Here is a 27,769-nt window from a genome sequence, read left to right on the forward strand (position 1 = left end):
ACGGGGTTTGCAGCATGGTTGTCTGGAGGGTGCCCCTTGAGCCAGATGAGCAGGGATACCATGTTTTAGGCTCTGTTTGAAATCTCTGTTAGCTTGTGGGTGGTGGAACACTATATGCTAAACCCTACAGCTGTAGGAATGTGGAGTCCTCTCCTAAGGTGAATTTGAGCCCATTTTCAAGCACTGATGACTCAAGGTTGCCATTGGTGAAAAAGAGTAGCTGGAGAATGTCAATAACAGCCCAAAGGTGTCACCTCTGGCCAATCAGCATGAAGCTTACATGTCACTAAGAGGAAGTGTTGGTGCTCTGGGGAACCATACGACTCATTGCACATTCCTACAGGGGAATGTTCACATTGAGGAATCTTATCAAGCAAGTAGTCACAGGGAAGGTGAGGAGTACAACCTTGCTGCTAACCAAGCAGCCTGTGTGATCTAGGAGCATTACTTTAATGTCCTATATGCAGGCTCAGAGCTTCCCTTTCCCAAGCAGAGTACAGCACTTCCTCGCAAAGTGTGGTGCCCAAAATGAAATGACAACATGTTTTTATTTTTATTTTTTTACTTTTTGTCTGTTTTTAGTCTTCTATCACTGGTCATGTGCCACAACATCTCTTGTGACCTAAATCTAATACAGTAGGAACTCTCTCACAATGAACTAAATGAAACTTTCACAAATAATTCCTGTGTATTATGTAACAAGTATAGGCCCTGAAAGTAATAACACTAAATCGCTTGAGAACAGACCTGGGCAAAAGCTGGCTATTTTTACTGGCCCGTGCCATCATTAAAATGAAGAAGAAAAAAAATAATGGATAAAGTTTTATATTCAAGTCCCATGAATGACAAATACATCTACTACTTCCATACTGGCACGCAAAAATGAGCCTTTCCAAAAAAAGAACAAGTCTTCTATTGTAGCTTTCATAGGACATGAAAATAATCATTAAAAATGGCCCCTGCTGATATGGTGAAGCTTGGATTTGGCCCTCCACAGAAAATAATTGCCTAGACCTGCTTTAGAAAGATTTAGAGAATCCTAGCCACCTGGCTGGTGGCACAGCCTATACCTGGTGCATATAAATGTAAAGTCCTTTTCACACACTGCTGAATTATTGTTTATACACAGATGATAGTCTAAAGATGTCTAACCCTTTCACGTCACTGCCATGTGTAGGTGTAGCTTCCTTTTCCTCGAAAAAAGAATGGAAATTGTGCCGAAAAAAAACTTGTCGTTAAACATCCGATGCTATAGGTGGTAGCATCACATATACGTAGCATTTACTAAAATGAGAAGACTAAGAAGAACTTGCATATCATTTTTCTATTTTCTGTCCGTGCCTACTAACGCTGAGCAAGGCTCGGTGTAAATCGCTTTCCATATCGGTTTTTAACTATTGCATTAGATTATATTAGATTTCTTATGTGGTTTCCACAAAAAATAGTAATTTTGTATAAAAGTATATTTAAAGACGAAGTATTTATGTGGATTGCCCTTGTAGTTTAATTTATTTTTAACTAATTAAAACAACTTGAAAAATATATGGATAATGTTTCTAATCTGTTTTACGCGTTGCTGCGGAACATTTTTTAAGGGTCGCTGTCTCGACGGAAGTATTTGCAGTTGCACATATTTGCAGTACGCGAAGGGAGGAGATTTGCACGATATCGCATCCTGGTGACTGTTTTTATTTTTAACGGGATAACCCTTTTTTAAATATAATAACGATTATTTCTTTAATGTCCATATTCTGTTTTGTATCAGTGCCACGGGGAAATAATAGGGACTAATATTTGTAGTGTTTTTGTTTTTACCTCAGTTGACGCATAACGATGACCCGACATGGGAAAAACTGCACGGCAGGCGCTGTGTATACCTACCATGAAAAGAAGAAGGATACGGGTGAGCACTTCACCAGCGTTTAATGTAGAACATTCATGTTCTCTTGAGCTACTAACTTTCTTGTATTCGTTTCTTTTTTTCTCCTTTCCAATGTCCCAGCCGCGTCCGGTTATGGTACGCAGAGCGTTCGCCTAGGCAAGGACGCTATCAAGGATTTCGACTGCTGCTGCCTGTCCCTTCAGCCGTGCAGAAATCCCGTCGTAACGTGAGTCTTACGGTAGTCTTGAGAATAAGAAAGTTTCTGCGATACCAGCTAGAGATTTAAGTTTATATAAGAATTGTTAAATATCAATGCATTTCCCACATTTCAGCCCCGATGGCTATATGTATGAAAAAGAAGCCATCCTGGAATACATTCTACACCAAAAGACTGAAATTGCCAAAAAAATGAAGGTTTGTAAGAATGTAGTCTTCTGCTCTGTGTTTATTGTAGCAGTATATGTACTTGCATACTAGATATGAATTTGATTTCAGTCATGTAATGTTCAGAGCCATTGTCTCTCATCTCAGGCCTACGAAAAACAGAAGCAGGCACAGAAAAATGAAAATCTGCTAGAGTCACAATCAGAGGAGAGGGAAAGAGCAGAGAAGTTCAAGACGAAAGAGAACAGCATCGTCTCCAAGCCTATAAATCCTTTTACTGGAGGTGAGGTTATGGCATTATGTCGGTATAAGAATGAGTTTGGGAATGTCAGAGTATTTACTGTGGTTGCCTTGGATTTTTTTCCAGTCACATCATTGTAGGTTATTAGATGTTTCTCTATCCCCCCCCCCCCCCCCCAGGACAGTCCAAGGATTTGGGAGTTCAGAGTGGACCGAGTGGCTCTACAAATGGGCCCAGTAATAGTGCTGCCTCTGACGGATCCAGCACCAAATCTACATTGCCAAGTTTCTGGATCCCCAGTCTGACGCCGGAAGCAAAGCCAACCATGTTAAAAAAGCCTGTCAGTCAATGTAGATGCTCTCTCACTGTCGCTGCTTTACTGCTTTATTTACTAGACAGATAGTCTTCGTTCTCTTCTATATACATGAATTGCTACAGTTTCTGACTAACAAGTCACATGTATATGAGAGGAAACTTAAGAAAACATGTAATTTGTTTGAGCAGGTTTGGAAATGCTTGTGTCCCACCAAAGCCTTGACCACATGCCCTTGCATTTGTCCTTTTGGTTCAGGTCAAGACAGTGCTGTGCCCCATGTCTGGTCGGCCTCTCAAGATGAACGAACTGATTCCTGTGAAATTCACCCCTATGGACCCTTCTCTCGACAGAGTGGCCCTTCTTACTCGGCAGGTATATATGCCTGCTGACCTTTTTTGTGTTTTAACCTTCCCATTTCCATTTTCTGTACATGCTGATACGCAATTGTAATAAATTTGTGGCTCATTGACGATCTTTAGATTGATTGTGTGCCTTCCATTCCACCGATGCTGACGATCAGCCATGTTGTTCTAGGACCGGTATGTATGTGCTGTAACCAAAGACATGCTTGGAAACTCTGTACCATGTGCGGTGCTGAGGCCTTCGTGAGTATGCGATCTTGTCCTTCCATTCTGTTTATACTTTATATGAAAGGATTCCATTTATATATTTTGGCTTATTGTTTTCTTTCACCCCTCATTTTTTCAGTGGAGTGGTGGTAACAATGGAATGCGTGGAGCTACTGATAAGAAAGGATATGGTAGATCCAATAAATGGTGAAAAACTTAAAGAGAAGGACATCATACCTCTGCAGAGGGTGAGAGAACTTGTGCATTTGCACACCTAGTGGACAAAAATGGAAACTGCAGCCAATTTCCAGCAAGCCATGCAGCTGGGTTGGGGGGGAGGTTTGGGGAATGTGCTTCTGCCCACAGCACTTTAATAGCTGTCCGTGTGACATCATAGCAGTTTTTTGTTCAAGAAGACAAAGGTCTCCTTTTGCAGCATTGCTGCCTTGTAGTATCAGATTAAAAGTGTGTTTTACTTCACCTCATGCCTTTCAATCCTTTCCACTCATTCCCCATCACTCTCTCTGTCTTAGGGTGGGACCGGCTTTGCTGGGTCTGGAATTGACCTTACAGCCAAAGAGTCTCGCCCTGTGATGCAAGTGTGAAGAGGAAGTTAGTTTGGCAAAGGGCTGATGTTAATATGGAAATGACTTGTATGTATATATTTCTCATTTTTCTTACGAGATAGGAAAGCGAAATCTCATTCTTTTATCATTTTGTAATAGTTCCAATATGATGAAGAGGTGGTTGTATATTTGTGTTTCAATTTCTTCACACATTGTCTTTTGCCTGTCTCACAAAACCCTTAAAAATAAGCAAATGCCATCCAACACAAGCACAAACTGACTGAAACAACGCATGTTTTCATTAGTTGTACCAGCATCTACACAAAAGAGCCATTTACAGATCTCTTATGGGGACACCAAGGCATTTGTGTTCTTTTTAACATTTATGCAAAATGCTTAAGAAGCATTACGGTGATTGAGGTAAGTTAGAGTACTTTTGCAAAGCTATGTGATTCTTTTAGGTGTTTGCATACGTTTTTCAAGAAATATATAGCAAAGCCTCAGCTTATTGACCTTTTGTGTGTTAACATTTGTCTGAATGCCTGATTAATTCTATGCGATATAAATTGATCTCATTACAAAAAATTAGTTTAGCACATCTCGAAGCAAATTGTGCCTCCATTAACTTACAGGCTTACTGGCTTATGCAGTTTGTAAGGTTGCCTATAAAGTGAAATAAAAATGATTCCCTCTGTTATTTAGTCCATTTTCTGTGTTGGTGAAAGCTTTCCACATGCTTCTATAACCTGTTACAGTATCAAATTATGTGCACTGTATTCTAAAGTGAGCTCTATTCACAAGTTAATGACATCATCTATATTTCCAAAAAACAAATGGTTTTTACCAAAACTGGATCTGTTGTGGTTATTCATCTGGGTGTCCACTGAAGTTTCACTATTTGGTACAGTAGTGTTTTAATCGTGGCAGTTTTTAATTGTGGCATTTCAACAGAAACGTTCCTGACCACTCTTTACTTACTGTTTGATACGTGTCTATTTTATAAAAAGTAAATGGACTGCCTATGAGGAAGCAATGCCAGGTTCTGCACTGAAGTTTTAAAATAAATGGATTTTGTGCTTCCCTGTATGCCATCCTTATCACAGCCACTTCACACCATTTATTACCAAAGTAATCAGAATTACATTTTATAATCAATTACATTTTATTATCAGTTACTTTTGAAACCACAGTTAGCTGCTTCGTTCAACAGGAAAATACATTTTTTTGTCTCATTTAACTGCATTGACATTAGAAAAACTATGCAAAGTGCCAAACCCTGAATTTATTTTAATGATAACTAATGACACTCCCAGGATTAGTGCATGTGTTTTTTTTTCTTCAGTCATACAGTGATGACTCGGGATCAGGGTCCAGGCTGCTCCTAGGCTTTAGCTATTGTCCTGCACAGAGATGAGGAAGATGACAATGAATCATACAAACACTAACGTATACCTTGTGCGAGGTTTGAGGATAAACGATTCTTACTGGTAGAGTGATCTAGACAATTCATCAACGTAGCCCCCTGAAATAAACATAAATATTTAATTAGCTATAAAGTCCAATCACAGGGCCAGATATAAAATTCTGTCAGCTTACCGGGTTCACAAATCGTCTCACATATCAAAGAACAAGCTTGGCAGAAGTAACATGACTGTAATCGAAAAACAGATTTTAGCAAACATTAAAATAGCATAAATTTGAAGCTTTGAATGCGCTCTGATGTTCGAATTTGACATGGGCAAACATCTTGCAGTGAGCTTACCTGGCAGTGTTTGCAGTGCTCTGAGTCGTCTCCATCTTCACATGGGCATATATTACAGATGTCACAGTGCTAAGTGGAGGATAGCATAGAAACAAGAGAGTCAATACAGTGCTTGTGCAAAATAACAGTAAATGTGATTTCATAGCTAGCTACTGGTCATTATGGTATAAAAAATCCATCCATCCATCCAACCACTTATCCTGTGGCCTGTACTGCAAAGCGGGATTACTGGCTTATTGGGGTATCTTGTCGGATTTAAGGTACCACAGTTTAAATGGACTTCATATTCGTTCACTTACATTTCACCCAGACTACCTTAAATCCGACAAGTTACCCCGATAAGCCAGTAACTCTGCTTCGTAGTACAGGCCACAGGTCAGAGTTCTATCGTAAACAGCTAAATGTATATAAAACGGGGGCAACCTGGATGGATTGCCAATCTAACATAGGGCACACACATGCTACAGACCATTTAGAGTAACCAATTAGTCTTTCTCAATCTGGTGCTCAGGGAGCCCCAGGCAGTCCACGTTTTTGCTTGCTCCCAGCTCCTGGTAGGTAGGGAGCGGGGAGGGACCAAAAACATGGACTGTCTGGGGGTCACCAAGGGCTGGACTAAGAAACTCTGGTCTAACTGCATGTTCTGGCTGTACTTCGAAGAGACTTCAGCCCCCCTGCAACCCTACCCTGGATTATCAATTGTAAAACGGATGAATAATTCTTCCTGAACCTGCAGCTGTTCTCACATACTTTCCACATAGCTATAGGATCAACTAGTCACATTTGGACATGCATAATTTGGGAGCATATCTAAAGACTGAGGGTAGAAATTGACTCTGTGGGGTTACGACTCTGTGCTTGTGAATAGGAAGCTGTTGGTTCTAATCCCATAGCCAGCAGAGTAATATCACCATTGGGCCCTTAAACACAATTTCTCCAGGCACACTGCTCTCTGATCCTCACATGTATGTCACTTTAAACAAAGGCATCTCTCCTAAATAATTGGAATGTAAAACAATATATAGAGCATTTTGAAGTAACACACTCATATTTGCTCTTGTTTTATGCCATTTTTATACCATAGAAGCCAACTGATTCTTGGTGATCCCTATTTATTATAAGCAGTTACTACAGTAGAATGGATTCTCCTGCTGGATTATTTGGGGAAAACAGGCAAATAGATACAATAATGTATTTGTTTTATTATTAAATTAGTGTCCATTAATGTATGTATTATATGCAGGCCATACCATGTATTATTAGCAAAGAATCATCCTCCTTTCACTTTGACTAGAAAGTGTTATATGCATTTCCCGCAGATACGACTCTGCATTGCATGGGGGGAGGTATAGTGTCAGACTATACGGCCCGCTGTGACAACTGCATTACTCTGAATGACTGACAAAGCAAGATGGAGCCATTTACTGGGTGAGATTAACACATTATACCTTACAGAGCGAACAGTAGCTACAAATAGATCCCTCCTGATAGTGTCCATGCACACCATTGTCCTCTCCATTGTCTTGATCGTCACTATGGAGAGCTGAAAAAATTAGTGCAGATGCATTTTTTTCCAGACTATAAATTGGCAGAGCAATTGTCAGATAAACATGGTGCACGGTTAACACATGACATGGTGCAATGCAGCCAAGCACGCCTGGGAACATGCGTTCCTGACTGCTTGTGTTTCCTACTTCTCCATTCTCTCCCTGTTTTTGTACTGAACAAAGATAGCAGTATGTCTAATACTCTCTGACTTCCTGTCATTCTGGCACAAGAAGGCTGCTGAACTTCAGTGTTCAATGGGCGATTGTGTGACATAAATCACACTATGATCTGGTACTACACTAAAATAGACCTATCCAATCCGTATTTTTATTAAAATCAATTGTGTATTTGATATTTGCTGAAATATTTTCTTTAATTGCTTTGTTTGGGTATTAGACGAAAGTAAATAATGCTAAGAATTGTTTAGATATTGAGTGTAGCAATTGTGTTGCTCTTTCTAATAAGGTATTTTTCAGAATTATTTTTAGGAGATTAGTAATAAAATTACCTTCTTGGTGCTGTTCATGGTAATCTCTGTTAGCAGAATCATCTCTATCACTGGTGGCATCATCTTCATTAGTGCTGTCATCACTGCCATCTTTGTTTTGATGTTCATTTGTGGCATTTTTATCAGTCCCATCATCATTTCCATCTTCCTCATGCTCTTCTAAATCATTATCACTGTGATAATCATCATCGTCATTATTCTCTCTGTCATCAGGTTCATCACTGTCACCCAGATTATCACTGTGATCATCATCATCGTCGTCATCATTATCCTCTCGGTCATCAGTTTCATCATTATCATCATCATCGTCATTATCCTCTCTCTCATCAGGTTCATCACGGTCATCTAGATCATGATCATCATCATCCTCTCTGTCATCAGGTTCATCACTGTCATCCAGATGATCAGTGTCATCATCATGATTATCCTCTCTGTCATTAAGTTCATCACTGTCAGCAAGATTATCACTGTGATCATCTTCATCATTGTCATCGTTGTCCTCTCTGACATTAGTTTCATCTCCAATATCCAGATTGTTATCAATGTGATCATCATCATCCTCCTCCTCTCTGTCATTAGGTTCAACACTGTCATCCAGATTATCAGTGTGATCCTCATCTTCACCATCATCATCATCATCCTCTCTGTCATCAGATTCATCACTGTCATCTAGATTATCATCATTGTGATCCTTATCATCATCATCCACTCTGTCATCAGATTCATCACTGTTACCTAGGTTATCACTATGATGATGATGATCATCATCATCATCATCCTCTTTACTGTCAGGTTCATCACTGTCGTCTGGATCATTATCACTGCTATCATCATTTGCAGCATATTCCTCGTCACTGCCATCTTCATCATAATTATCATCATGATCATCACTCTCATCATGATTATATAAAAGATGATCATCTTGATCATCACTCTCAGTGTCATCCTCAGTGATTCTTTTTGTTTTACTGTCACCCACCTCATCATCCTCATCAGCACCATATGCATATTCCACATTTTCATCTGCACTGTCATGCTGGTAACCGCTTTGTTCTTCGTCCTGTGCCATGACACCTGGAGCCAGTGGTATTTGGATGGAACACAGAAGTGCAAGCAAAAGCCAAGTCATCATCTTTGACAGATAAAGATATTAGTTGAAAGGCAGATAGAGAAATTCACCACTACTGATCCCATGCAGGGTGTCGGCTCAACCAGTCAAGACTGAACCAGAATTCCAGAAGCCTGAATTTTCAAGAACAAAGTGCAGCAGTCCAAGAATGTGTTGACGATTATCTCCTGTCTTTGAAGCAAAAAGTACTGCATTAATTAAAAAATTGGACTATTTTCTCTTACTGAGAAAAACCTCATTACGAGAAAAAAACAAGTTTAAGAAAAGACAATGATAACTAGCCCAGAACACAAAGCCAATATAATAAAGACAGTGGGCAAAACCGGGTGGGCGGCGCAGTTTGAGTGACTGACAGCAACAAATGCAAAGAACTACGCTTATGCTGACCTTCACCCTTCTAGGTGAGGACAGAGAAGAGAGAGGAGACAGGAGAAAAACCTGAAGGTATTAAGCAGTTGTGCTGTTTACTTCAGTGGATTGGAATATATGGAAGGACATGGAGGTTGCATTTTGCAGGAGGGTGAGGGAAGGAGACAGAGGTATGCTTATTCAGGGAAGGAAACATTTTACCATTCAAGGTTCAAGCTTTTGTGTGTCACGTGTACAATTGTACAGTACAATAGCAGTGAAATGTTACTGTGCCAAAACAGCTCCGTCACAGTGCATAAACATATACAAATTTTATATATTTTTTAACCGAGAAAATGTACTTTATATATGATTTAACTGATAAAAGTACATTTGGTTATCCTTCATTGATATAGGACCATAACTGCTAAGAATAAATGCCTGTAGTCTAAAAAATGCTCATATAAAATGAAAAACACCCTCTTTCCAGTCCATTTCACATGTGGGGGTCTAATAATAGTCACAATTAAACGGCACTGTGACCTAATCTACCTAAACACTAGATTCCATTCCAGATCTGAGTGTGATGTCATAAATTCCAAGCTACAACACAGCATTATGAGGCAAGGGTTAATGCTAACATCAAGAGGGGCACTAGTCTTTGAGTCATCAAACTTGATTCTACCTGGTAAGGCTTCTGAAAGTATGTCAAGATTCCCTGTATAGGTAAGCAACCAGGCGAAAAAAAATGTATAATGACACCTTATAATAATGACCTCTATTGTAAGGCAAACACGCACACAGGCATGCACGCACATGCACACACACCGTCCATTCATTTCTACAGAAAAAACCATAATCCCAACAATGATTACCTTAACCCCTACCCTTAACCCTAAGTAACCAGACAAAATGCAAGACTTTTGACATTTATAGATTTTTATAAGATTGACCTTCCTCTTGTGGGGACCGAAAAAATGGTCCTCAAATTGTAAAAATGACAGTTTTTTTGGTCCCCACAATGTAATATATACATAACCCACATACAGCCTAACACAAACAGATGGCATGTATAGAAACAGAAATACACTTCCATGCATAGTGATACTTGTACAAACTGTACTGGTTCCAGCCAGCTGAGTTAACACTCCACTCCTCAACCCCCCACTTCTGAAATAGGTGCATATGAGCAAGGGGGGCAGGCAGGGGGGCAGAAGCTCTATTATAAACCACCCTGCCTCTCCAACAGTGCCAGTGAAATGTGAACTGTCTATTTTCTTACCAGTGAAACTCTGCCCTTTCAATTGTCCTCTAAACCAATTCTATTACAGCCCCCTTTCCTGGTGTTGATTTTTTTGGGTTAGTCCTGAGTTTGTGTGGCCTTTTCCACACTATACACTATTCACACTAATTGTTTCAATACTAATTTTCACTAATCCACTTCATAATTACAAGCAAAAACCATTTAACTCCCAAAACAAGGACAGACCAGTTACCTCCATTTGAGACTTTAACGTTAAAATAAACAGTGTCCATATGCACAAGGCCCTAGTGAGTCACACGCTTTGGTATGATCCACTATTACGTCATTCATTCTTTGCCCATGTGTTCCACACCAACGCTGATCATGAGACACAAAGAACAGAGACCTTGACCTCCAAAAAATGTGCCCAGTTCTCTAAAGAGGGCATATGTGAAAATATTGAAGAAAAAACAGTAAAGAAGGTGGAACCAGGCTATGCTACATGCAAACAACTCATTTGAAAGGCTTATATAAGAATACATAATGCTGAACTCTTCTGTCACCCCCAATCCTTGTTATACAAACAAACAGGCAACTTCCACAGTGGTTTAATAGAGTAAACAGGTATGTACAATAAAACAGTTTCTCACTCATGACAAAGACTGTACAGTTTTCTCTAACTGCTATTTCTGTGCAATTCAATGTAACAATTTCAAAAAGTTTGAGGTTATCAATTAATCCCTGGGTCAGCCTACCTGCCATTTGGCCCATTCCCCAACCCACCCCCACCATATTACAAATAACAATTGGGAACATTAGATCAGAATAAAGACAAAGATCACTTTGAAAATGTCAATGCGTTTAGCAAGACACGAAAAAGTCTTTAGCTGTTTTCAAGTTGTAAAAAGTTTATAAAATTAAAACAGGAGTCCACCATTTCTTCTGGTTACAATAACATATCCATTTGTTTTATTTTCCTCCAAAAAAGGAAGATTTAATTTTGTGAAGTAGGAGATGGCTCTGGAGGTAGAATATATGAAAGAAATTTATTAGGAAAATCTTATGTTAAAGTTTATCATTAGAATATAAGCTTAGACATATTGATACATTTTGGATGCAGCAAAAATAGAAGGGATTTTAACAGAGTTATTCACGGAAGAAGCAGAGAAGGCCAGGTTACCTTTAAATGTTGGAGGTGGGCGTGTGATGGTGACCAAGTCGCTTTGGGACAACATCTCCACCATCCAAGAGAGGGCATTAGTGCAGTACTCCAGCTGGGGGAGCATGATTATATAGTTACCACAATGCGTTGACAGAGTGCAGCTGCAATGTTAATTTTAGTTTTAAGTAAAGAATAAAAAGTTGAGATCTCTATTGCCTGGCCTGAAACATGTAGCCGTTTCTGACAGGCAGATGGAAAAGACCCAAGTCAAACCTCATTTTCCAACAGCCTCAGTCTGCGATCATGATCCCGGATCTCTGTCACCTGCTTCAGCATGCTGTCCACCCTACAAACAACGAATACAAGCGAAAAACCCACATCATGCATCTGCAGGTGCGCAAGACGAGCCAGCATTTACGTCAAGATGCGTTAACGCCAAACTGCAGAAATGAAAGCCTGGTTCATATGATGCCGCATTTACAGTGTTCACAGTGACATATAACTTGATACTCTTTATTCAAATCTTTGCGTTATTAAATACTTACTTGTTAAAAAGTAATAATCCTTAAATTAGTTTTTTTTTCACGAAATTCAGTCATTTAGTTTATTTGTTTGAAACCATAATTCTCCACTGGAGTTACTATCCAGGGCAGTGCTTATCCATAAACTACTGCAATTAAGTAATAAGCACAAATTACTTTATAAACAGAATTTTAAAAATTCTTTCATGAAACTGCAGTCTTTATTGTTCCATGCTAAATAATTTTGAAGCATTACATTTTGTCTGCAAAGCTGAAATCCACCTTTCTTTGAATATTAATCTGGCATTAATTTGGGCATCTGATTATTGAGGAGAGTTTTATCAGATAGGAAGTGCAGAAGGTATTACTGAAACAAACGGTCTGAAGGTACATTATAGCTGAAATATTTATCAAAGTATTGCTATTTTTCAGCACTATGAAATGAATGAAATAGTGTGACATTAAAAATATTGCTATACATTGGTATTATTTATCTTTAATAAATTAATTAAAATTAAAATATTGCACTTACATTGAATTCAAGGCCTACACCTAGGTCAAAAATCAACCACTTGTCTGGAACTGTCCACTGAGTATGATAGAGCAATATGAAAACAAGGTCATGTGGGTGGAAATCAGCGGAAACAGACCCAAATGAATGGCTATAAATAAGACATTGAATATAGATGTTCGATTAAACCTCCTTTATAATGGTAAAATGTTCAGAGTAGTGATATTTTGTCTTTGTTGAGATTTGCATTCGTTCCTTATGACAGGATACAGCAAGTAAAACATTCCTGCTACATTTGATTTTGTCAGTTTGAGATCCCGATATGAGACACGGGAAGGAAAACACAGGGAAAGGCTGGATGCAGATCCCAGGACAAAAGAGGGAATCTCATGAGAGAGAGAGATACGTAATGTAAATACAACGAAGAGTCAGCGGAGAGAGACACAACCTGTAAAAGAAAGGAGCATTGCTTTTATCTTTACAAGTTCATAAATTCTTGTTTAACTCTCAATTACTCAGACTTTGAAAAGTTCTCTGCAGATAAAACAAGAAAAAAGGAGAGTCAGTGTGAAGTCAGTGTGACTAGCAGTAAGGGTGCAGCTGTCAGACAAAATGCACACTGTCATACACGAGATGCCGGGCAAGGGGCAGTGCTGGGAAGGCTGCGTGTCCAAGTGTTTCTTGTTCAGTTTTTGCTTGTAATAAAAGAACTGCATTTTGAAATTCTAATGAAATTCAATAAGGTACTATTGTTGCTGCTATGTAATCAGAAAAATTGATAATAATAAAGTATGTCTTGTTTGTCTGTCTCTGAATGATATACTGGCATTAAAGTCACACCAGAGTACAATTTTTAGGACTACTGTATGAAGATATTTCTGAAATAAATATGGAAATGCAAGGGGTCACTTACAATTGTTTTATTCAGATTAAAATATATGGATATTTAAATATATAAAAGCAGGGTCAACTAGTTTCTGGAGCAACTGGGGTTTCTGAGAGGCTTAATGGTGACATCACTCTGCCAGCCACGGGATCCAAACTGGCGACCTTCCGATGACAAGTACAGCGTGCTAAGCCACTAAAGCACACACCACCCTCAGATTTAAAGGAATACAACTACAATTTAAAAATGTTTTCATCCCACACCTTAGTCACTCTGATGCCCTTCTCTCTAACCAGTGATTGGCAGATGACACCAAATTTCTTGCTCCCTCATCCATGACCCAGAATCAGTAAGAACCATACATGGGCAAGCAAGCGTGCAGGAGGACCAGAACAGCAGCATTAAAGAGGAGTGTTACTTGAAGGAGGTGCGCTTGAGCCTCTCAGAATCACTTTCTCTCTCTTTCTTGTTCTGGGCCACCAGGAAGCCCTCCTTCTGAATGGACTCCCAGGTCACCAGCTTGTTGAACTTCTTGTCGTCCAGCTCCAGTGCTGAGCGTGGGAAGGCGAGGAGACCAGCTCAGGTCCTAAGCCTTAGCTTACACAAGCCAGGCTCTCAAAACCACACACAAACTCTTTGCTGTTCATATTCTGTTTATATAAATCATTCATCTCTTTTCACTGTCTATTCTGCTCACTGTCCCAGGAGGTACGACGTAATACTGCTTCTTCCTGTCATTAATCTGCTATATTAGTTATGCTATTGTTGTTCCAGTAAAGAGGCTAATATCTGAGCCTCACTCATTTAAGCTTTCCGTCGTCGCTCACCAAAGTGCAGGACTTTGACTGAGGGAACCCGGCGGATATTCCTCTTGATGAAGAGGTGCAGGTGAGAGAGGATGATGAACGGCGGTGCCAGAGAGGGCCTTGAGTGGTACTCCTCGATCAGCCTGTAGCGCTGGAACTTCCAGTAGATGTCACTGTTGTCCTGAACCTTGGCGAATGTGTGACTACAAGCAGAGGAAAAGACATCAAGGCATTAAGGGAGAGGCAGAAATAAACACCACAGGAGCGGCACCTGCAGTACTGTCAGTGTGCTGTGCCAGAGGCACTAGTGACAGGTAAATGACCAATAGAGAATCTTTCAAATTCAAGGCACCCATCTTGCACCAATTTTTCCGGTACAGAGTTAGTCTGACCCCATAAACGCAGAGCAAGGGGAACATCCCAAATGAGGTGCCTATCCAATGCAGGGTAAACAAACAATGTGCGATTCAGACACCCATGCACCTAACTGCATGATCTTGGCTGGCAGAAAGGAGGAAACCCAAACACTTTATTGGACGGGGCACAAATAAACTAGTTACTCAGCTACTACTAAAGAACAATTCATGAACTAATATAGTTCCTGCAGGAAATACATGATCCGTTATGATAGATTAACCCATGAACAAAAATGGGACCGGTATGTAACTAAAACTTAGTTACTGGTTCATTAACACATTAAGTAAGACTGTACTGCTACATTATTTGTGCCTCCAAGTAAACTTGCAAACAAGAGTAATTTAACATTCGCTCCTTACGCATGTACCGTGTACTTTATTGTAGCTAAGTTGCACATCTATATATATGTATTTTTTACTTTCTTTTCAGTATAACTTTACTGTTCCTTATTTATTAAATATTTATTATCATGGTGGAGCTGATCACCTTGCATTTCACTGCAGGTTACAATCAGACTGTATACCTTGCATGTGACAAATAAAACCCTTGAATGCTTGAATTAATACAGCATTGTGGAAGGTACTGACCAAAGTGGCAAACTTCTAGCAATTCAATGCTATGAACTGTGATGAGGAACTCACCCTTATAATATTAAGCAGGTCTTCTCTCAGCCAATGAAGAGGGAAAGTCTCAGTTTGAAGTTTCGCACACACTTTAACCAGGTTTTGACTATGCTACCATCAGCCTTTCTTATTAAGTGTTTAAGAGCCCTTCAGGATTTACACCTAATTCCATAATAGAGGCAATTTTTGCTTTTAAAACATTATCTCAGAATTAAAGTACCTTTAATGCCAGATGCCATAATTTAGGAGATTTTCTCCACCAAACCACAATTCCTGCTTCTTTTCAGTAGAGGAAGTAAGTTTGCCCTGTATATTGCTGCATTTTGCCTACACATAAAAATTCCCAGTTACTTTGTGGAGGTACCCCTTTTCAAAATGTCCCCGTTAGTGGGGTATTTTTCTTGTTTGATAATTTGGTCTAATCTGACTCCAAAGCGCTGATAGCAGTAAATATCACACAGGGTTATTTTCTTCCATTAGTAAAATGCAGTTCACCAATCTTTACCCAGGAAATGAGCACATGAATAAAGGTAGCAGAGATGTCACCTGAGATATGGCAAAAGTGCCAAAGCAAGTGACCAGCTAGCTGAGGACCAGCGCCGTACCTGAACATGGCGATCAGCAGGTTGATTAGGAGGATGTTGGTGACCAGCAGGTACACCACTAGCAGCACAATAACCAGCCAGTTGGCATAGGTGTCCATGCAGGGCTCAAACCCAGCATGGATGAGGGTAACGTTATTTGTACAGTTCATCTGTCCCATCTTTGCAGCTGTCAATGGACAAAAACGTCTTTAAAACAATTAATATCAGGTGGATGACAATCTTCTACATTTCTGTTTACATTTATATAATTACATAAATGAAAACTCCAGTCTCATAAAGCTCATGTGATAAGGCACTATGAATAATAACAATAATATTAATCCATAATTTATATGGATAAATTTTTATATAAATTTTTCCATTATAAAGAATCAAAGTGGGTTTTGCTAATAAACACATGTAAAAGATGCAATACCGTCTAGCTCCTCTAATGGGATTTGTCCAAATATATGCAAATACGGTCTGTAGAAAATGCGACGCAGGAGCCAATCTGGCCGGTGGTCATAGGAGTACAGCAGCGCCTGATTGGCTACTCCATACGCCATAAGCCACACCAGCAAGAAGAAAAGGAAAAAGAAGACATCCTTCATCTGAGAGAAAGGGTGAGAGTGGAAGCATATTATTAATGAGCTATTACATCACTAATACCAGCTTTGTTATTGACTAGAGGCTGAATGAAAGCGTAACTATGCATTCAAGTAAATGCACTGAGCACATCCAAAGCAATAAAGAACAAGACTGTTGTGAGGAGTTACCCGGTGTACAGTCTGGTCTATAGAGCTGTGCACAGACGTTGAGGGGCAGAAGCATAAAAGTCAGGGTGGCTGAGGGAAGATTTTGCTGACTGTCAGTTTTTATGTGATTAACTAATGGTTATCCAAAAGGGACACTGAGAACTTCAAAAAGGGGGGGGGCACTTGCCATTGTTTGGGCAAAATGGGCAGGTGCTCAAGGACTCCCAGGCCCCACCCTTTACATGCCTGGTGGTCAACTGTGCAAATAAAGTGATAATGATGGGCTGTTCAAAATTATTTATATTTTTTAATACTTACAAAATGATATACATCACAAATGTCACTTTGCACTTTGTTCCGTAAAACTTTTGCAATGTTACAGATATCTGCAGCCACAAGCCAGGTATTAGTATCTGGGATGGCTATGCTTGGATACCTCTCTTTGAGCTATTCAAGTATGTATTGTGAGACCTACTCCTTATTTGGTCTGAGACTCTGAATAGATGCCTCAACATCTGCAGCTTAGACAGGCATTCTTTTCTTTTTTTCCACACCCCCATTCCTTACCATCTTGCCCACAATAATAATCTTGGGTCCCATCTGCTGATGGATTTCAAAGATATGGATGAGCCTCAGCGTGAAGACCAAGAAATCGAGGGACAGAACCGCCCGACCACATTCGTAGGACGTTTCAAACATCCTGAGACAGGCAAAAGTCAGCATATAACACCACCATCCTTAATTGGTTGGCAAAAATATTGAATTGAATAGATATTTAGTGATTTAGTGATGATACCTGCAGATCAGTGCAATGATGAAGAGAGAGATGGCTGTGAGGTCACACTTTTTCCACACATCCTGAATGTAGAGCCTTATCCTCTGCGACACAGAGGTACTGGCAATAAAGAAGCTCTGACAATGGGAAGGAATGTCTAGTTACTACGGTTTGACGCCTGAACGAGGTTTGAAAAGCTTCTTATGAATGACTTAGACACTACGCTACACATCACTGTCCTCGGCATCACTGTGACGGTTAAAATAAATACGACACAAACCCCCCCCACCCAATCAGGTACCATCATACCTGTCGGATTTCTTCACAAACTAGAGTAAAGACCCAGAAGTACAGCACCAACTCTGTTGTGGTGGGGCCTTGGAAAGGGGGTGGCTTGAAGTCAATCAGTAACACATAGGCAAACAGGAAGAGGAAAAGGAAGTACATGAGCACATTGCCGAGGAAAGTCGTGATCGGGGCGAACCAGAACTGTCGCCATCTGAACACCACATAGGGGTGCTTATAAGTTCTTGCTGAGGGTCCTGGAGAACAGGAGACAGGAGGGTTACAATGGTAAAACCACTGAGGATAATACAAGTAATCAACATGAACATAATAAGGTTAAAAGAGAAAGTGAAAGGAAGTGACTTTAACATACTTTTAGATCTGAGAGCCCTGTATTCTTCAGCTTCTTCTTCACTGAGAGGTACAGGGAGAGACAGTTCATTAAAAGCAAGCTAAAACTGATGAGCAGACTTTCTCAAGCATGCAAAATATGTAGTAATGGGGAGATTACGTGGGCTTGATGTCAGCGAAAGAGAAGATGGTCTCTCCTTCTAAGCCATCAGTCTCCCATATGTGGGGCATGTTTTTATCCTTGCAGTCCTCTTCTTGATCTCTCCTGAGGAAGAGGAGCAATGTCACACTGGAGACATTAACAAATGCTGTTAAAGCTGGACAGATGCAATAAATATCCAACAGGCGTGTGAGTAGGAGCTGAGCTTTTGCAGCTACATGTAATGCAGCAATAACACTAATAGGAAGATCCTGATTAAAGTTGGACGAAATGGGTGAGTCATGACACAGCCTCTGTGGATGAATTCCACACTGCACCATGAAGGAATGTGACAGCCAGAATGATAACAAATACAACAGATGAATACACAGGAACTACAGTAAAATATAAGAAGTTCAACTTGGTTTCAAGTCAACAAGACGAATGTTGGAGGCCCGGTACCATTCAATGCCGGACACGATATCCAACTATCGAACACAGGCTGTATTAGTTGTATAAACAGACCCGAAATATATGTATGTAACAGTACCTGAGCTACGTACATCTAAACAGCAGTTATTCTAAAAATACCTAAAAAGAAAGTCATGGTTTTGAGGTGGAGGGTGACCTGAACATAATGTCATACATATATATGGAAAACACAAACATTCCAGAAAAAAAAATTATAATGACATCTGAGATGAATCAGTCCCTGTAACACATGAACCACACTTACAAACAGTACAGCAGGTTCAGTTGGAAGGTTTTTGGAGAAGTACTTCATCTCCACCATAACTATTTTAGGTCATTTTAAAATGAACTTGAGATCAAAGTCCCTTTATCTGATCATATGCATCTTAGTCTAAAATCTTATTTATTTCTTATGAGACTTTTCTTTAGATTATCTATGCTGTTTATTCCCCAGCATCCAACATTACAGAGTTGGGTGATGTGCAATGAACCTCTGAAGAAATAAAATGCAGCTCAGAGCAAAACAGCTTATCAACTCACCTAGTCCACAGCATACAACCTCCTCAAAGTCCTGTGCATTAAACACTTCAAAAAATCGTGTGTGCGACAACCATAAAGTGGTACATATAAAGCAATCAGAGTAATCTGAGAGGCCGAAAAAGATATATATATATACACACACACACACACACACACACAATATTATTTTCATTAAATATAAAAGCACAATACTGTACCTATTTGCTTCATTTGCAAAGGTTTAAAGGGAGAGTCAAAAGGTTGCATGGTGTTCCAAATAAAGCAAAGTGATTTAAAATCCACCTCGGGCCTGTGAGATAACTGCGAGTAAACAAACTGTGAAACTACAGGAGAAGCCGAGGGAGCTGTTTACTTGAAGGAGATGAGGTTAGTGTAGATGAGAGGTGGGATGAAGAAGGTGAGGATGAGTCTCCACATCTCAGTGCTTCTCTCCATATCACCCCACCAGATCTGAGACAGCAGGGCCTTACAGACAGAGGAAAGGGATAAATTGAAACCTTCTAGAAATTAAAGTTAATAAGCAGCAGAGTTTGCGCTCTCCCTCACACACACACTCATCCTGTACTCCAGTTCACACCTGCACGCCATCCTGGCTGAAGAAGTGGCGGGCGTCAGCCGCCATCGCCATCTGCAGGCAGGTAGCTCCACCCCACGCTGCCGACTTGGCAATGAGCAGCGTGAATGAGCGACTCTCACTGCTCTCGTAGCACTTTCTGAAGATGTCTGCAGAGAGAGATCACAATGGACCCCCAGCATCACTCAAATTTAAACAAGTCTCCAATTTGAACAGATGTATGCTACATGTCGCTCTCGACCAACATAAAACTGACTTATGTAAATCCAGATTTATGCAAAGAATATGCGAGACATATGAAGTTTACAGGAGTGCTAACTGAAAAAAGCAACATACACTGAAAATATATTTACATATTACTGGTATATTTTTCAGTTATATATTTTTAATGAGGGGAGTAAATCTCATTTATGTGAAATATATGTCTCTCTCACCCCAGTATTGTATATTTCTAGGGTCCAGAGCCTATGCCAGATATCACAGGGCACAAGGCTGGGGTACACCCTGGTTGGGTTGCCAGTCCATTACAGGGCACAAGGCTGGGGTACACCCTGGTTGGGTTGCCAGTCCATTACAGGGCACAAGGTTGGGGTACACCCTGGTTGGGCTACCAGTCCATTACAATGCACAAGGCTGGGGTACACTCTGGTTGGGTTGCCAGTCCATTACAGGGCACAAGGCTGGGGTACACCCTGGACGGGATGCCAGTCCACCACAAGACAGAAAGCGGGCACATACGCGCGCAGACAAACAAAGCAGGTACAGGTAAGATGTGAACCCATAACCCTGGAGGTGTAAGCCACCATGAAACTTTAGTTCCTGAAAATACCTTTACGTACACTGTATACGATGCATACAAATACTGTTTGTACCAGTGTAAGAGACACATTGCAATTTCCCATCCACTCACCATGTGCCCGGTTCTCAAACCTCTGTGCCAGCTCTTTCATGGAGAGCTGAGCCTCTGTCTCGTCCTCCAGCTTGGAGAGCTCCCTCAGGATCTTACACCCACTCAGGGCAGTGAGCACTGACTCTTCTGCCTGAGGGAAACAAGAGGCCCAGATGAGGAGCTAGAAGGGGCAGCTTCAATAATGAAGATGATCTGCACTCCGATATCAATGCTACCAATGACTGTATGCTTAATGTTTCAACCATGTTGGTGCCACTAACAAAAAGGCAAGTTACTATGTGGAATATTAATTTCTTCATATTTCTACGCCAGTATCTAACGGAACGGGATCTAACATTTTTGCAAAACAGGTAAAATCCTGTACCTGTGCTTTTTCAGAAAAAAAACACTGTCACCGCACGATGTTACTGCACATCCATATTTAGATTCTGATTAATGATCATCCATCATATTGTAGACGCGCTGCGCAGCCCGTATGTCATGCGAGCAGAGTTACCATCTCCCAGAAAAAAGAAGCCATTTCTCCGTGGTTCTGCAGGACAGCCCACATGAAGAGAGCGAGCCAGGGAGACTGGCAGCGCTGTTCCCGGTAGGCACATGTGCCCTGCAACAGTCTGCTTACGCTCTGACAGACAACAACCAAAATATTCCATTACAATGCATGCAAGATAATAGCACAGGTCTGTCAATCAAAGCCTGTATTTCTTAGAAGCACAACAAAAACAAAGCGGCAATATTTTATTTTAACTTTTGACTTAACTGCTTAAAGCACAAAGATTTTAATTGTCATTAATCAGAGGTGTGCCCCAAAGAGGCAACTATTTTTGGGGTAGTTAGAAACAAGCCCTAATTCAAACACAAAATGAAATGCAGAATGAAAAGGCATCTCTAAATAAAAAAACACAAAAATGTATCACTTGTATTATGCAACTGAGAATAATTAAAACCACAAATAAAACAACAAGATGGACAAAGAAAGAGAGCAAGAGACAGTGAGAGGGTGAGAGAGGGTTGGATTAAGTTCCAGGTGGTTCTACCTTGACAGCCCTTCTTGAGCTGGTGTTTTGCCCGAGTTCCAAAGGCTGATAGTAAAATGGCTGACACACGTCCCCTAACATGTCCCATAAGACCCGAGACACCTAAGAGGGGATTCATTACTCACTCATTCATTCATTACTATCACAAAAAAACACATTACATACTCCATACTTCTCATTGTATTGCATTACATTAACTACAATCTCACTCCATAAGATGTTTTCATGCTTTTATCAAATACATCCATTATGTTTCCCTTCTCTCAGGTTTCTATGACAACAGATCATGGCCAATGTTACATTCTCCACCCTTCAATTCCTGCCTTCTCCCCACTTCTAATCCTGCATTCTCCATCACTCTATTTCCACATTTTCCACTGAACTATTCACACATTCTCCCCACTTCTATTCCAGCATTCTCCTCACTGATATTCCAGCATTCTCCTCACTGATATTCCTGCATTCTCCTCACTGATATTCCTGCATTCTCCACCCATCTATTCCTACATTCTCCCCTGCCCTCTCAAGTCTGACCCACACCTTCTCCTCTCCTTCATAGTAACTCCCCAGAAGATGCATCTCCTCAAACTACTACAGCTAATTATGGGCATGAATTGCCTATCGACATCAGCAGAGTTTGGCATCCCTGTGTATCTCCTTCATCTAACCAGATTCTGACCTCGTACAAACTGAGATCTTTGATGGAGCGAGGTCCAGACTGGGGGTTCTCCGTACCCTTGGCGGAGGGCTTGGTGGAGTAGGACACAAAGCCGCCAGCACACTGACGCTCACTCAGACGTCGCTGCAGCTGCACATAAAGCACTGAGCTGTCCGGCACTGAATGGTACAGGGCCTCCAAGCGGCCGTACGTCAGGTACTCCAGGATATTCAGACCGTTCTCCATGAAGAGCCGTACAAACTGCGGCTTATCATTCACCAGGGCATCTGTCATGGAATCTTCCAGGTCTTCATACTAACGACATGAAGGTGATCACAGAGAACATTAAATCCAAATACAGCATAACACTAGCACTGACAATGGATTCCACGCTAAAAGTAGAAAGCTACTGCTGACAAAAATGACATGAGATAAATTCCCAAAGTGCTGTAGAAAATTATAGCTACTTTATGAGAACCTCATATTCATTTGTTCTTTCTCCAGTTAAAAAGTGCTTTAAGAAACGTTTAGTGTTTATTAGAATGGTTTTACCATTTTCTATATCTTTTTATGTCTTTTCTTTTTGCAAGTGTTATTTTATTTTGTTTTATGCTTTTTGTTATTTTGGGTTTATTCATAATTTTATTGTAAATCACTTTGGTCAGTTTTGATTGTTTTTAAGAATAAATAAAGGTCTTGACTTGACTTTGGTCATGCACAGGCAGTTCACTACTGATGCAAGTAATCCATTCCACAGATCCTTACACAAGTCAGATATACCTTCCCATACCATTCAAGACACCTTTATAGCAAAAAACACACAAGCCAAAAATATGCTAGTAATACAGTAGGTATTACAGAATACAAATAAAGGAAAATATTGCAAGTGTAAACTTACAGGCGCAAGCCGCCTTTTTGCATTAGTGCTTCTATAAACTCTATGTATCCGGGATTCTTTTTAGCATAAATCCGGATTCACTTAAGTCAGTTTTACCTATGAGCTGCCTGTATACTAACATTACCTTTACGTAGAGGATGCATAGACAGATTTATCTAATTAGACCAATTCAGTATTATAGTCTCTTCTCAGATACAGAGCACTTTTCTTTGTGTGCTTGGTGTATAAACATCACCTTCCACTGTATATCCCCGTTGAAGAGCTCACTCTTGGCAATGTCCACTCTGTTCCAGGCCACAGCCAGCTTCAGCTCCTCCGTATGTGGGCTGGCACCGTGGGAGCCTCTGTTCTTGCGAGCTAGAGGGAACAGGAACGATAAACCTGTCACACAGCCCTTTTGCTGGCAAGCCGGCAGATTTTCAGAAAAAAACCCTGAAGAAGTCCAGGTTGGCAGAGAGGGCCAGCAGATAGCCCGAAGTCCAGGGCTTCTCTTTGAAGAAGGGCCATGCTCGGATACCTCTGACAAGGACTCTGAGCAGCACTGTATCAAAGTCGTCCGGCCCGTCCTGCTCCCCGTGGTACACGGTGATCAGCTCCCTGTTCTGATATATACTGAGAACCTGGGGGAACAGACGGTTGGAAGGGGAGCAACAGAACACAGAGTTCTCACCCTTCACTTCAAGGCTGAATGATAAACCAGGTGTAATAAGGTAAAAAGCAGCAAATACAACCACATCTGAACTTCAGGACCATGACAAAGCAGTCAGGTCATGTTATCACTCCAGCATTTTGTTTCACAGAAAAAGCAAACAGACCCTTTCAGTCAGCTTCTCCATGTTGCTCTCTTCGTCTGAGGGAAAGTGCTTCTTCACTAGATCTCCAACCTGATCCCTCAGCTCGGTGCTGGCTGGCGCTGCCTGCAGTTCATTGGCTGCCGGGGCCAGTTTCCCGAGCATCTCGCAGATCAGATCGGCAACGCCGCCCGATCCCGCAAGGACCAACCAGGGCCCAGATTTCCGGAGGGACATGTCTACTCGCTGAGAAAGATGGAGTTACTGTTTGGAATCCATTGGGGTTCAAGCACCCATTTCAGTCTGGCGAACCTTACCTCCAGCATGGCTGAATCCCCTCCAACCAGCATACACAGGACTGGGATCTCAATGCTTCCACTCCCTGGCAGAGGAGCAAAGACATCGTTAGTTTCACAGCAAAATTTCACTTCATCTTAAAATAGCTAAGAAATGAGACCCAGAGCACTCCTAAGGGGCTCAGCAGCGAGAACAGTCATCTGTGGCATAAGAGAGATCTGTTATTTTGTTTACTTAGCTGCAGAGCAAACTATATTTATATTCTACTTATTGACTCAGACAACATTTATTCAAAATGTTTTGAATGCTTTTTAATCATATACTTTTCTTGCATATTTTCCAGATAATTGGACAAATTTTTGTTCAATATCTAAACTGGATTACATTTTTATCTATAAAGATATGTTTGATCAGTATAAAGACTGATCAAACATTTGAAAAAAATGATAATGTATTCCTCTGTTGTTTCACATTTATCAAGAATGTTAATATTAATACATCACATTTCATACTAAGGAACATCATTACTGTAATTACAAAACACATTAATATTAAAATAAAACTCAAAAATAAAGGAGAAAAATCAGTGCAACCACAGCACTGATTGCATAAGTAGTTAGTTGTGCAAGATTTAACTTTAGACACAAGGTGGCACTGTGCAACTCTAACAGTCGTTGCTGCCATGCATAACAGTGTGAGCGAAGGAATTCATAATCACATATCGGGGAAAAAGCATAAACATAAACACAAACCACAGGAAGCAAATTTAGTCTTGCATAATGGCTATTTAAATATTACCTAACAGTAGATTATGTGGCCTAAATATCCCCTTTTCCCTGAAGCCTCTCACCCAAAATGCCAGTCCGCTGATGAGAGATGTGGTCCTCCAAAGAGACCCTGAAGCCAGTCTCACCCCCCCTGCGGCCCACACTTCCGTCGTCCACTAGGAGGAAAGCCTCATAGTTGTGGTCCAGGCTGTGAGAGTCGTGTGACGTGTTCTGCACGTAGTATCTGGCCGGGAAGCTGCCCTGAGAGACAGGAATGGAGATGACGGGAAAGCCTCTCAGCCAGCGTGGACATCTGCATCGAGCATGCCGTTTGTGAGGCCAGGCGCTAGACCGCTGCTCTACCTTCGGGTTCACCAGCTGCTGCCGGTTCAGCACGAGGCCCCAGGGTGCGATGCCCAGGGCAATGACCTTGGCATGAGAGAGAGAGGAGGCAGCCGCTCTGTGGTCCCTCACCGCCTCCCCAATGCACCTTGTCAGCCCCTCTCGTAATCCCCCCGTGATAATCCATGCCCCTGAGAACAACAGTGAGGGATAAAATGACAGTTCTTTTATATTCTTCAAAAACCAACAGAAATAGACAGAATGTCTATTTATTAAAGACAGACACACAGAATGTGATCAGATAATAATTCGGGGGTTAAGAAGTGGCTGATTTCCTTTGTTAAAAGGAACCTGTTACAGCCTGGAGCGAGATAAGGGAGGCCAGCATCTTAACAGCCAGGAATAGTGGCACTCGAAGTCTCCCTGGCCCTGCCAAGCTGGGCGCACAGCGGAAACCCCCACTGCGAGCTAATTTAGCCACGGCCCCCAGGAGCGATGCTGGAGCCCTGCCACCGAGCGCAAGCCTTCTCATCACTCGCAGGAGGGGATTGTTTACGTGAGCGATGCTGCTAAAATCACTTCCTGTTGGTATGGCTCAATCTGTCAAGCTAAGAAGACAGCTCAACAACAGCTCGACACGCTGGAACACACAAAGCACTTGTCACGTGGGCCATATCAGTGTACAGACACACACAGAGCCTCAGAAGGCACAGAAACAGGCAAGATGAAGGTTATGGAGTCACCTGTGCTTTGTGCAACCCTCACCAGCCCCCGCCTGAGCACCTCTCGGATCCAGCTCTTCACCTTCACCCGGCCATCTCCGCCCACCAAGGACAAGACCAGATTGGGCACTGGCAAACCCCAGTGGACGGTCATCAGGGTGTACACGATGCTCGGGGGCGTGTCGCAGGACAAGCGCAGGAACTAGGAGGGAAAGACGTGGATGGAGGCGAGGCTTTAGCAAACTACTCTTTACGAGATTGCTTTAGTTCATTAAGGTTTGCAGGCATTCGTTTATACACAGCTCTGTTAAGGTCCTGCCAAAGCATTTTAACCACGTTGAGGTCTGGACTTTGTTTGATTGGGCCGTTACAACACCTTGATTCTTTTCTTTTACAGGCATTCTGTAGTAGATTTGCTGGTCTGCCTGGGATCACTGTCCTGTTGCAGGACCCGATTTCGGCCAAGCTTTAGCTGTTGGACAGATGGCCTCACATTTGACCATACAATACTTTGGTATTCATTTGGTATTCATGATTGACTCAATGACTGCAGGTGCCCAGGTCCTGTGGCTGCAAAACAAGCCCTAATTATCACCCCTCCACCATCAGGCTTGGTAGTTGGCATGTTTGTGCTGATACATTGTGATTGGTTTTCACCAAATACGATGCTGTGCATTATGGTCAAACATCTCTACTTTGGTTTTGTCTCTCCAAAGTACACTGTTCTTGTGGTTTGTTCAGATGCAACTTTGCAAATCTAATCTGTGCTGCTATGTTCTTTTGAAAGAGAAGAGGCTTTCTCCTAGCAACCCTTCCAAATAAACCATACTTGATCAGTCTTTTTCTAATTGTACTGTTATGAACATTAACATTTAACATGCTAGCTGAGGACTGTAAAGTTCATTGGTTTTCTGCAATTTCTCTGAGCATTGCACAGTCTGACCTTGGGATGAATTTGCTGGGACATCCTCTCCTGAGAACATTGGCAAATGTCTTAAATGCTTTTCACTTGTGAATAACCTCTCTCTATAAAATGTCGGACTTCAAATTGTTTAGAAATAGCCTTATAGCTCCTCCCAGATTGATGGACAGCAGCAATTGCATCCAAGATCACCGCTGATGTCTTTCCGCATTGGAATTGTTTTAAAACACGCTTGATCATTCCAAACCAATAAATCAGCAAAACTTCTGCTTTTATTGAGCCGGTCACACTTACTGATGGCCAGTTAATCAAGTGCAATTGATTAGCAGCACCTGGCTGCTACGTACCCTCTAAATTCCCATAGAAGCAGTATTAATTTTTCACACATTTCTTCCGCATTTTGGCTTAGTTTTTATTAAACAATGACACAGTATAATTTGTCATGTGTTTTTGTTCATCTGAGGTTGTATTTACTTAATTTTAAGACCTGTTAAGGACCAGATGATTTTGTATGTCCAGAAATATAAAA

The 27,769-nt window shown here is 41.1% G+C and overlaps 3 protein-coding genes across 8 annotated transcripts in view; 2 read left to right on the forward strand and 1 right to left on the reverse strand.

Annotated features, from left to right (window-relative positions):
- LOC125741700 (carbonic anhydrase 4-like) overlaps positions 1 to 27,769 on the forward strand; it is a 250,869-nt gene that overhangs the window by 115,572 nt on the left and 107,528 nt on the right. The window lies entirely within an intron of this gene.
- Positions 1,480 to 4,655, forward strand: LOC125741703 (nitric oxide synthase interacting protein). Its single transcript, XM_049012947.1, has 10 exons — positions 1,480 to 1,678; positions 1,821 to 1,903; positions 2,003 to 2,108; positions 2,215 to 2,296; positions 2,414 to 2,549; positions 2,687 to 2,847; positions 3,079 to 3,195; positions 3,358 to 3,428; positions 3,532 to 3,640; positions 3,926 to 4,655. Exons 2-10 carry the CDS (start codon positions 1,834 to 1,836, stop codon positions 3,995 to 3,997), a joined length of 924 nt encoding a protein of 307 aa, XP_048868904.1. The 5' UTR covers positions 1,480 to 1,678; positions 1,821 to 1,833; the 3' UTR covers positions 3,998 to 4,655.
- LOC125741688 (transient receptor potential cation channel subfamily M member 4-like) overlaps positions 5,102 to 27,769 on the reverse strand; it is a 28,421-nt gene continuing 5,753 nt past the window's right edge. Inside the window, exons 4-34 of one of the 5 annotated variants that reach the window (XM_049012905.1) lie at positions 26,340 to 26,520; positions 25,618 to 25,787; positions 25,338 to 25,515; positions 24,508 to 24,572; positions 24,215 to 24,436; positions 23,917 to 24,019; positions 23,635 to 23,756; positions 22,523 to 22,816; positions 21,844 to 21,945; positions 21,303 to 21,431; positions 20,807 to 20,936; positions 19,900 to 20,045; positions 19,675 to 19,787; positions 18,333 to 18,437; positions 18,195 to 18,235; positions 17,846 to 18,078; positions 17,558 to 17,673; positions 17,329 to 17,461; positions 16,443 to 16,617; positions 16,028 to 16,193; positions 14,404 to 14,585; positions 13,995 to 14,127; positions 11,932 to 12,004; positions 11,677 to 11,770; positions 8,062 to 8,850; positions 7,777 to 7,989; positions 7,169 to 7,263; positions 5,721 to 5,789; positions 5,555 to 5,609; positions 5,444 to 5,480; positions 5,102 to 5,358 (exon numbers count right to left, since the gene is read on the reverse strand). In XM_049012905.1, coding sequence (XP_048868862.1) covers positions 5,340 to 5,358; positions 5,444 to 5,480; positions 5,555 to 5,609; positions 5,721 to 5,789; positions 7,169 to 7,263; positions 7,777 to 7,989; positions 8,062 to 8,850; positions 11,677 to 11,770; positions 11,932 to 12,004; positions 13,995 to 14,127; positions 14,404 to 14,585; positions 16,028 to 16,193; positions 16,443 to 16,617; positions 17,329 to 17,461; positions 17,558 to 17,673; positions 17,846 to 18,078; positions 18,195 to 18,235; positions 18,333 to 18,437; positions 19,675 to 19,787; positions 19,900 to 20,045; positions 20,807 to 20,936; positions 21,303 to 21,431; positions 21,844 to 21,945; positions 22,523 to 22,816; positions 23,635 to 23,756; positions 23,917 to 24,019; positions 24,215 to 24,436; positions 24,508 to 24,572; positions 25,338 to 25,515; positions 25,618 to 25,787; positions 26,340 to 26,520 — 4,683 coding nt within the window. In that variant the 3' untranslated portion in view covers positions 5,102 to 5,339. Of the gene's footprint in view, positions 5,359 to 5,443; positions 5,481 to 5,554; positions 5,610 to 5,720; positions 5,790 to 7,168; positions 7,264 to 7,776; positions 8,851 to 11,088; positions 11,517 to 11,676; positions 11,771 to 11,931; positions 12,005 to 13,994; positions 14,128 to 14,403; positions 14,586 to 16,027; positions 16,194 to 16,442; positions 16,618 to 17,328; positions 17,462 to 17,557; positions 17,674 to 17,845; positions 18,079 to 18,194; positions 18,236 to 18,332; positions 18,438 to 19,674; positions 19,788 to 19,899; positions 20,046 to 20,806; positions 20,937 to 21,302; positions 21,432 to 21,843; positions 21,946 to 22,522; positions 22,817 to 23,634; positions 23,757 to 23,916; positions 24,020 to 24,214; positions 24,437 to 24,507; positions 24,573 to 25,337; positions 25,516 to 25,617; positions 25,788 to 26,339; positions 26,521 to 27,769 lie in introns of those variants that run through there. The other 4 variants (XM_049012904.1, XM_049012907.1, XM_049012906.1 and 1 more) reach the window with 4 other exon arrangements.

The sequence above is a fragment of the Brienomyrus brachyistius genome, chromosome 5, assembly GCF_023856365.1.
Source record: "Brienomyrus brachyistius isolate T26 chromosome 5, BBRACH_0.4, whole genome shotgun sequence".
Lineage (NCBI taxonomy): Eukaryota > Metazoa > Chordata > Actinopteri > Osteoglossiformes > Mormyridae > Brienomyrus > Brienomyrus brachyistius.

Bases quoted from the DNA above. Each gene is read 5' to 3' on its own strand.
- LOC125741703 (XM_049012947.1), top strand. From the start codon at position 1,834: ATGACCCGACATGGGAAAAACTGCACGGCAGGCGCTGTGTATACCTAC. The intron at 2,297-2,413 runs GTTTGTAAGAAT...CTCTCATCTCAG, and splicing joins AAATTGCCAAAAAAATGAAG to GCCTACGAAAAACAGAAGCA. The intron at 3,429-3,531 runs GTGAGTATGCGA...TCATTTTTTCAG, and splicing joins TGTGCGGTGCTGAGGCCTTC to TGGAGTGGTGGTAACAATGG.